At 36.7% G+C, this 10,403-nt stretch overlaps 1 protein-coding gene across 1 annotated transcript; it reads left to right on the forward strand.

Annotated features, from left to right (window-relative positions):
* Positions 1–821: 821 nt before the first annotated feature.
* On the forward strand, positions 822–7,896 carry LOC117271042 (proline-rich nuclear receptor coactivator 1). Its single transcript, XM_033649119.2, has 2 exons — positions 822–1,449; positions 4,736–7,896. Exons 1-2 carry the CDS (start codon positions 1,108–1,110, stop codon positions 5,222–5,224), a joined length of 831 nt encoding a protein of 276 aa, XP_033505010.2. The 5' UTR covers positions 822–1,107; the 3' UTR covers positions 5,225–7,896.
* Positions 7,897–10,403: the final 2,507 nt, after the last annotated feature.

Raw genomic sequence — 10,403 nt, forward strand, 5'->3', positions numbered from 1 at the left:
TGAGTATACCCTCCACTACACCACTGGCCTCATTCTTGTGAATGTATTATCTCAAGAAAATCTTGAGGGCATTTCCTAATCTTTGGCACAAACGTCCACTTGGTATAAAGAATGAACTGATTAGAATTTGGTGGTCAAAGGTTACAGTCACTGTGATCAGGTTTACAGCCATAACACAAAAATTCAAATGCTAATTATCGCAAAATTTCCTACAAATGTTTGATAGAATAAGATTATGAAGTGATGACATTTTATGTAAAAAATGGTTAGGGGAAGCTTGCCTAGGGCACTGAAACCGTGAGTGGCCTACTTTACTTTGAACAAATTTGAATACATGGCTTTTCCTTTGAAAAAGCATTTTTACATTGTGGTTGTTCTACTCTTATGGTCTGAAAACCTCCTCCACAACTGAGGGCAAACATAAGCCTGAAAATAAGCTACAGTGATGTCTCCTGAGGGGTCCATTTGTATCACTTTTTTTTTTTTTTTTTTAACATGAAAGTAGTAGAAACGTCCAAGAGATCTCTGAAAGGTTATTTTGAATGGCAAAATTAATGTAGGCTACTTAACAAGACCTTTATATCAATACCTTTATCTCTGTGAGACAGAAACACGTAGATTAGCCTATTTATTTCCCTGTTTTTAATATAACCTTGCACAGACCCCATGCTAAAACAAAACAGTATAGGTGAATAGAAATTCAATGTAGCCTAGTGGATATTCAGCAGTCTGTGTTTCATTTGTCCTCCGTCAAGAAACCTCTTATTTTGAAATAGAGCGCCGGAAGTCATATGTTTCATTTTGGCTAATTTTATGCTAACGCTACTTCTGCTTTACAAAGCGCACTTACGCCGACGCCATCTCGGGACAAAGGTTGTCCATCGTTTTTTAGCAGCAGAAATAATAAATAAAATCCCACAACTTTACTCTCAGGAACTTCTGAGACTATTTAAGGTTATATTCGTGCAGTAACTCTTTCTTCGTCGATAAGAAAGTGTGTTACCCGAAGCGTAGTTGGCTAACCGTTAGCTTGTGACGTTGTTAGCTAAACCAACTTAGCCGCGGAGGAATTTCACAGCCTGTTTATGTTTTCGCCAGTCCAAAGACATGTTGGACGGATCTCCGACTCCCAGCGATGAAGCCAACATCGGCAACGTCGAAAACAACAACCCGATATCGTTAATTCCCAGCAGCGATGGGGTAAACACGGGCAATAAGACGAGGCAGGCGCTGCTGAAGAAAGGAGGAAGGAAGCTGCGGTCGACGGCGCCGCTGCATCACCTGAAACCTCCGAGAAACAGCCCCAACATCCGGCTGTCTGACCACAACAACAACTCTCTCGCTGCTGCATCTGCTCACAAACCTGCAGCTCAGCCCGGTACCGAGCACCCTACAGGGACACAGACCGTGCTGAGCCTCCATCATCTCAAACAGGGAGCTAAGAAGGAGGTAACTATACTGGTTTATTGTTGATATCATCTGCACTGCAGTACTGTTATGTGATCAGCTCTGTTTACCACCCAGTCACTTTAGTTATTACCGGAAATCAATTGTAATTCAATATATCTCTGTATTTCTCTTGATATCGCGCTATTACACAACATACTGTACTGTGTTTACATATATTCCATTTAGAGCTGACAGAAAAATAAATGTGGTAATAATTGATACAAAAATAAGTTGCCACCTGTTTGGATGATCAATTAATCAATTAATCAATCAAATTAATCAAGTATCTTTTTAAGCAAAAGTGCCACAACTTCTTCTCAAATATGAATATTTTCTGGGTGGTTATGCAGTATATTTTTAGTTGAATTTCAGATTGAAATGAGCATTTTCCACCATTTTTTGACATGTTATGAACAAAAGAAGTACTCTATTAACCCAGGAAATATTCAATAGCTGAAAGTAACACTTACATGCAGGTATTTCTTATTTTTTGCCATATTTTGTGAAGTCTTTATGATTTTATAACATCATAAACCATACCTGTCTATCAAACAAATAAAATATTATTGTTCATGAGTCTGCTGTAGTGCCTGAGGCTGTTTGACATGACGCAGTTAGTAATCCTTGTTCTAAGGAATCGAAAGTAGAGATGTAGTGAGCAAGTCTGTCTTCCTCCTTTCACAGGCTGCTTCAAAAGCCTCAGGTTGCATCCTGCTTGCAGCATTATCGGTGAAATGAAAGTGAGAGAAAGCCCATGTAAACAGTGCAGGGCTCATAACACTCAAATATGCTTATGATGTTGCAATTAGGGCTGCCATGATTAGTCAACTAATCGATGACTAATCGACTATTAAAATAATTTTAGTAGTTAACTAATTGGTTTGAGTCATTTTTCATAGAAAAGTACTATAAACTTTACACACTCTCCCAAGACAGTGAACTAAAACCCTTTGGCGTGAGTAGGAAACAAGACATTAGATGACGTAATTTTGGGGTTTGGGTGAGACAGACCAACATTTTTCAACATTTTAACACATTTTTCGATAAAATGATTAGTCGACTAATCAAAGAAATAATCGACAGATTAGTCGACAATGAAAATAATCGTTAGTGGCAGCCCTAGTTGCAATTCAGTTTTATCACATAATTAAAAGTTCTTGTCGTTTAAACCTTGTTAATTTAACAGCCAGGCAGGGACATGTCATCTGTAATACATGTTTGATAATTACTGAAAGAAGATTCCTGTAGAACTTGATGTGAACATGTGAAAAGATTTTAAATCGACTGCGATACCCGATGGACGTTAATAGGACAAGTTCATGAAATGAGTTATGTGAAGGAGGTGTGATGTAACTGGGGTGTTGGTTTGCGGTTTGCCCAAACTGTGTGTGTGTGGCTGCCTTCTCTTTGTGCACAAAACAAAAACAAACTGCCAAACAAGTTAAACAGGTAAAAGTAAAACAAATAGAATAGTTAATTGCTCCTCCTTTGTTTGTCTTGTTCCAGATTCAATATTTAAAGGTATAGGCCGTTTTTGTGTTTGCGTAGACCTCAACAATAATGTAGTAACCTAATGTTTGTTCAGACTCCCTTAGGTGGCTTTACAGTAAAGCCCTACCACCACACTCACTATAAAATAAGTGTGTACGTGTTGTTTTTGTCCTACTACAATCCTAAAAAAAAAGTCTGGACACAGTGTAAAATGTAATAAATAAAAACAGAATGTAATGATGGCAAATCCTTTTGAGACCTATATCTAATTGAATGCAGTACAGAGACAAGATATTTAATGTTTGAATTGATTAACTTTGTTGTTCTTTGTAAATATAGACTCATTCTGAATTTGATGCCTGCAAAGAAATTGGGACAGGAGCATGTTTACCACTGTGTTACATCATCTTCTCTTTTAACACACACATAGGTGCATAACAGGACACCTTTTGAAAGTGAAAGTCTTTCCCATTCTAGCTTGATATAAGACTTGCTCAGTTCAGTTGCTTCAGTTGTCTGGGATCTCTTGTGTTCTGCGCTTCATAATGCACCACACATTTTCAATGGGAGACGGGTCTGGACTGCAGGCAGGCCAGTCTAGTACCTGCACTGTCTTGCTACAACACCACACTGTTGTAACATGCAGAATGCGACTCATTGTCTTGCTGAAGTAAACAGGGACGTTCCTGACAATTCAGTCATGTACCTTTCAGCATTCATGGTGCCTTCACAGATGTGCAGGTTACCCATGATGCCATGGGCACTAACACGCATACCATCACAGATGCTGGCTTTGAACTTTGCGCTGGTAACAATCTGGATGGGCCTTTGCCTCTTATTCCCAGAGGACAGGACGTTCATGATTTTAAAAAAACAATTTCAAATGTAGACTCGTCAGACCACAGCACACTTTTCCACTTTGTGTCAGTCCATCTCAGATGAGCTCAGGCTCAGAGAGGTCCGTGGCGTGTTTATGTTGTTGATATATGGCTTTCACTTTGCATGGTTCAGTCTTAACTTGCATTTTTAGATGCAGTGTTGAACTATGTTTACCGACAGTGGTTTTCCGAAGTTCTCCTGAGCCCATGTAGTAATATCTTTTATACAGTTAATGTCAGTGTCGTCTGAGTGATCAAAGGTCATTTGGTGTTGGTTTTCAGCCTTGCCTTTTGCGTGCAGAGATTTCTCCAGATGCACTGAATCTGTTGGTGATATTATTGGTTGATGGTGCAATCCCTTTCTTGCAATTGTGTGTTGAGAAATGTTACTCTGCAACTGTTGGCCTGTTTGCCCATGCAGCTTTTCACAAAGCAATGAATGTTGCCCTGCCCTTGTTTGTGAATTACTAAGTCTTTCAAGGATGCCCCTCCACAATCATGACACTGTCATCTGTTACCAATTAACCTGTTTACCTGTGGACTGTTCAAACAGTTTTGTTGTTTTTTTTTTTGTTTTTTTTTTTGAGCATTTGTGTACCAACTTTTTTAGAAGATGTTGCAAGTATCAAATTCAGAATGAGTGTATATTCACAAGAAACAATAAAGTTTATCAGTTTGAGCATTAAATATCTTGTTTTTGTACTGAATATAGGTCTAAGAGGATTTGCAAATGATTAAATTCTGTTTCTATTTACATTTTACACAGTGTCCCAACTTTATGGAATCAGAGTTGTTCTATTTCCATGGCCAAAAATTAACTTTCATGCTCAACAAGAGGATGTAAGGTTGTCCATTCATAGAACGATATTATTCATCAGACATCTGGATTAATAAGAAAATTTGTTTCTGTTTTTTAGCTACTGAAATACAAAGGTGGCCGATTGGAGCGAGGAGCCACACAGCCAGATGGCCAGCCTGCCCGCAACCTGCCCCGAAATGATCAAGTCGCCCAGAACATGATCAAACGGAGCCACAAGCCCAAGCAGGGCCAAACCCCCGGAGCATCCCACTCCATAAAGAAAAAAGATAACAGCAGCCCGAATAAGCCCTCATCTCTCCACCAGCCTCCACTCCGGGAGCAGAAAAAACCCCTCCGCAACTCGGACAACGTGAAGATCGTGAACATACCGCCTGCTGAAGCTGCGCCTGAATACCTCAAAGATGGCGAGAAGGTCTACGCTGGAGCTAAGTTCAGCGAGCCGCCATCGCCGAGTGTCTTACCTAAACCGCCCAGTCACTGGGTGGGAGAAAACGAGCCTCAACAGAGCAACCAAAGCCGAGAGCAAATGACTGTTCACTTAAAGTCGCTGCTGAAGGTACAAGATAATAATAATGATCACATCTGATTGGATTTAAATGCCAACAATTGGAAAATAGGCATTAAGGTAAATTGAGTTTGGCCTTTAACACATTGCAATACAATGAAGGGAGTTTTTTTATTAGCTGTAGTACAATTTCCCATAATTCAACATGCTGCCTGCATTTGTGAACATTTTGGAGACATTGTGTTGTTGCTGGAGATCTGACCGACAATGCTGTGTCCGCCAGGTGTGTCTCATATTTTCTGCCTTCTTGCTGGCAGAGGAAAATATGTTTTTGTGATTGAAATTGTGCAGTAGGAAGCTGAGGTCGTCTCCAGTAGCAACAGAACCAGTGTCTCATGTTTACATTATGCAAAGTGATGACGGCACTTTCTTTGTGAATACTTTTCAAAAGGCAGCCTTGCGTTGATTTTTTAAAGAGCTTGTGTAAATGTACAAAATATATTGTAAACATATATTTGTGTATATTTTTCCTTGTTATTTTAACTGAGATTCTAGTTTTGTTACTGAGGTTTTTCCAGAAAAAAAAACAAACAAAAAAAAAACAAAAAAGAAAAAAATGTCCCCTGCAAACTGAGGCACTTTGTTACAGCTCCTTCAGCGTGAGGCTCAGTGGACGTAAGAAAGACTTTTCCAGCTGATTTGCACTGAAAAATCGGGAAGGGTGGGAAATCTGTTGTTCCAAAGCTTGACCAGCCACTTTGATGAAATCACCAGCCAGCTTTGAGCACAGGAGAGGACTTCTAGGTCCTGGCTGGGCACCTTTCAAAATGGCTCAGATAGCGCACAAATCAAAGCAGAACTTTTTCAGCCGGTGGCTGAAGTTCTGTCCCTTCTCCGAACACGGGTCCAGCCAGTGGAAAGCCAAGCGTCGAATCAGGGACTGTGGGGCTGCTGAGGCCTCAGCAAACTGAGGAGAAGACGACAATGTGAAAAGTCTCATAACCAGCTGCTGCAGAAAGCCAGTATCCAGACCGAGTGCTTTTTCTTTTTTATTTTTATTGCACTGACTCAGAGTATGTTCACATTAAGCCAACTACTTTTTAAAACATTTTTTTTCTCTGTTTCTGGCCATCTGTCCACACCGAGCCGGTGCCTTTCATGACCAAAAAGAAAGCTTTTTCCAGGACGCTAATCAGAGTGGGAAAATCTTGAAATGAAGGCTTTGTGTTTTAAGTAGAGCTGCAACGATGATCATTTAATCGATTAGTTGTCAACTAATTTGATATTCAAATAATCAGAGTAAATTCTGAAGAAAGAAAACATCAAAATTCACCGATTTTAGTTTCTTGAATGTGATTATTTTCTGTTTTCATTACTCCTCTATCAAAATACAGTAAATATCTTTGGGTGGTGGACAAAACGAGACATTTGAGTACATCATCACGTGCGTTGAGACACTTTATAAACCAAAATACTAATCAATTAATTGAGAGAATAATTGTCAGATTAATGGACAATGTAGATAATCGTTAGTTGCAGCCCTACTTTTAGTGTGTATGGGGAACTTTGAACATAGCTGAGGAGTGTGTGGCAGTAACATTAAAAAGACAGTGTTCTGTCACTTGTAAATTTGTCTGTGATCAGCAGACTTTTTTGACAGAAGATATCTTGTCAATTAAGTCATTAACTGGCCAACAAGAAAAATTATCTGCGACCATTTTAGTAATCTGATAATTGTCTAAGCATAAAAACCCCAAACAATTGCTGGTTCCAAATTTATTTTGGACTGCTAGTCACACAAAACTAGACATCCAATGTGTCACTTAAGGATCTATTGTAAGAGGAAAGAATTTTTCATTTTGTAGAATGATGTGAAATGGGCTAATCAGTAATGAAAATGATCATTAATCGTAGCCACAGTCATATTTCAATCATAAAATGATGACTTAGTTGGCACTGGAGTGCTTGTGAACACATTATTATATACTCTTTGTGAGAAATAAAGAACTAAATGTGGAATTTGGCTCTGTTAAATAATAATAGGTTATCATAGAGAGCAGTAAATGACAGAAAACAGGTTTAAAGATGTTGGTGTTTGTCCCACTCCTTGCCAGGTGTTTGCGTTGATGACCGTTTTGTTGTTTGCTGAATGAAAAGAGAAAAAGAAGAGATTAAGCTGTGTTCATATTGTTATGGTGTTTAAATGTGGACAGCATGAAAATGGTCGCGTGTGGACGCACATTGTTTTTACACGTAAACAGCGTTTTAAAGATTGTATGGCTTCATGTGGACGTAGTCTCACTTCTGTCTGTATAATATGTTTTTTCTTAAAGGGGACTTGTTTTCACACACTTCATTTCACATACCTCTTCTTTACCTTTTCATTTCTTTAAGATACTTTAAAGCACGTTAATGTTTACCAAGAGTGCAGTATGTGTAATGTGGCACAGATGATCTTGTGATTATGTAACACGAGTGTTTTTGTTTTTTTTTTATTTTATTTGAATGGTTTCCATGGATGCAGGCAGCTGCTAGATCTTGTTTCTTGACCTCTGTGACGTCACGTAAATGGAAAATTGTATTACTGTAGCAAAAACTGCCCCTTTTATTACAGGGTTTTAAGATTATTTCATTCCAGTCATCAGAATATGCTTAACAACACATCTCCATGCTACAATTTGGGAAAAAATGTTTATTTTATGAAGTCTTTAATATCTAAATTAAAAATTATATTAAAATATTGGTTACCCCTATTTTATGTTGCTTCTGTGTTTTATTACAAGCTAATAAAAAGTGAATTTGTAATTTTTTTTTGTCATGTAACAGACATAGAGAACAAAAAGATATGGCTACAAAACATGTTTTCCTGCAGAGGGACATTTTTTAAAATTTTATTTAGCCATTTAAAACTAACAAAAATTGTGTTAAATTGTGGTTTTACACAAAAATGGGTACAACAGGAATCTAGTAAAACAAATAAAAACATCAAAACCATCCCTAACTCTTTAGAGGCGCCCCTCTGATAACATTTGGATAGAAAAAGAGGTCCTGCCACTAAATTATCATTTTAGTAAATGTAGTTTGGTGTGAGATCTCAAGAATGACGTAACAATTGGAATTTATTTGGGTGTTAATCTCGTTCTACTGGAGCAAAAAATTATCATAGTTATAAAGAATCAGAAACTTAACATCTAATTGCAAAATTTAAATGCCACTGAATTTATAGCTGTGAAATATTTTACATTGAAAAGCATCCGATTTATTGTTTTAAGACTTTGAATAGTCAATTCCAGGGTCTGAATATGGCAAAGCAGCTAGATTCTTACACTTAAACTTTTAGATCCAAATTAAGCTTAATGAATTTGACACTTTGTCTGTAGGTCCTTAAAAAGTCTTAAAATTTCTTAGATTGATTTTATTTTTCAAACTGAATATTAGGTCTTAAAAGCCATTAAATAGTCTTAAATTTAACTTTGTGAGGTTGTAATCGCCACAGACATCCAATTTCATTCACTGTCTTTTAATTTCTTTTTATCAAAATGAGTGTCTTTGTGAAAGTCCACATTTCTGATGTTATAAATTTTTAAATCTACCACTCAACCTGATGCTGTCTTTTTACTCTATACCTGCTCCTACCTGTTGGCAAAATGTGGGTATAAACTAATCTCTCGTCAATAACCATATTCCTACTACATGAAAGCTACCTCTGCGTGAGACCTCATATAAACCAACCTTTATGCTTACCTGCAATGCTTGAATAAGAAAAATACTTTTTGTTTTAAAATCAGTCTTACATTTAGTCTAAATTTATCTTGAAAAGGTTTATAAAAAAATAAATAAATAAATAATTAAAAAAAAAATAAAAAAAAATTTTGATTCATGAAAAAAGCATACATTTCTTGAAAATAAAGTTTTTTATTTTATGTATTTTTTATATTTTAAAGAGGGGAGTTCAAACCACATAAATTCAGATTAAGATGACAGTTAAAATGTAAATGTAAAAAGTGTCAGAGCTATACAGTCTGAGGTATTTGAATTAAATTTCGCAGTAAGGTCACTTGTTAATCACAGTCAGTTCTGTTTAACGTTTTACCAGCTCACTTTAAAATCTCTCGGTTTTTCAGGTGCCAACTAACAGACAAACAAACACACAGGATCCCAGTCATAAACTCAGTGTTGGAGGTAATACAGATAAACTGCCTGCAGGTGTCTCATGTTCACAGCAGAGCCTTTATCTGTACCCGCCTTTCAGCAGAGGAACAAACAACCACACCTCTGCTGCTGTTGTAACTTTCGATTGCAAAACATCATCCTGCACATCTTTAAAACCTGCAATAATTAACTCAGTAACCCCCAAAACATTTATTTTAAATGATTTAAAACAAAATAAAAGCTGTTTTTTTGCTAGCTTGCTATTTTTCTTATTTGCATAGGTGCGTAACGAATAAATTTGAGAAGGACATTTTGGAAACCAAGTACTTCTCTTCATTTACGTCTCAGATGTAACTGACTTACCCTACATTCACAGTATAATTTTAGTAATCTTAGCAGTTATCATGAGCCAGATGATAGAATAGAATAGAATAGAATAGAATAGAATAGAATAGAATAGAAGGTAGACAATAAAGTATTATTCTATTCTATTCTATTCTATTCTATTCTATTCTATCATCTGGCTCACGGTCTAACTGTTGGACAAATGTCATTGTAGTATCCAGCGAACTAAGAGATAATTGAACAAAACCTCAGAGTTCACAGTGAAACTGGAATGAAGTCTCTCTCTAGGCTAGATATAAGCGAGTGTAATTTGGACACATTTCCAGTGGTGAAAAGTACATTTACTCAAATACTGTATGTAAGTACAATTTTGCAGTAGTTTTACTTGAGTATCTAAATTCCATGCATCTCAAAGGTAAATATTGCACGTTAGGTCATTTTTATCTGACTGCTTTAATTACTCTACAGATAAAGATTTTATTAACAAAACATGATCCGTTTATAAAATATGAAACTGTGCTGTCGTTCAAACTTTCCGACAGTATATAAATAAATTAAAATGTGCTCCAACACCACCACCATAATATTATAAATACTTTTTAAGAAGGGATCATTCTGCCCAACAAGTACTTTAACTTAAATACTTTAAATTTTGCTGTTAATATGAACTTTTATTATTACTTGTAATAGAGTATTTTGTAAAAGCAGTACTACTTTGACAATATAAGTAAAATATATGAGGACTTCTTCCACCACTGTGTTT

This window comes from Epinephelus lanceolatus, chromosome 13 (assembly GCF_041903045.1).
Source record: "Epinephelus lanceolatus isolate andai-2023 chromosome 13, ASM4190304v1, whole genome shotgun sequence".
Classification (NCBI taxonomy): Eukaryota; Metazoa; Chordata; class Actinopteri; order Perciformes; family Serranidae; genus Epinephelus; species Epinephelus lanceolatus.

What these genes read in the sequence shown, in the direction of transcription:
- LOC117271042 (XM_033649119.2), top strand. Translation starts at nt 1,108, where the DNA reads ATGTTGGACGGATCTCCGACTCCCAGCGATGAAGCCAACATCGGCAAC. An exon ending in AACAGGGAGCTAAGAAGGAG is followed by an intron (nt 1,450 to 4,735) that starts GTAACTATACTG and finishes TCTGTTTTTTAG; the next exon opens with CTACTGAAATACAAAGGTGG.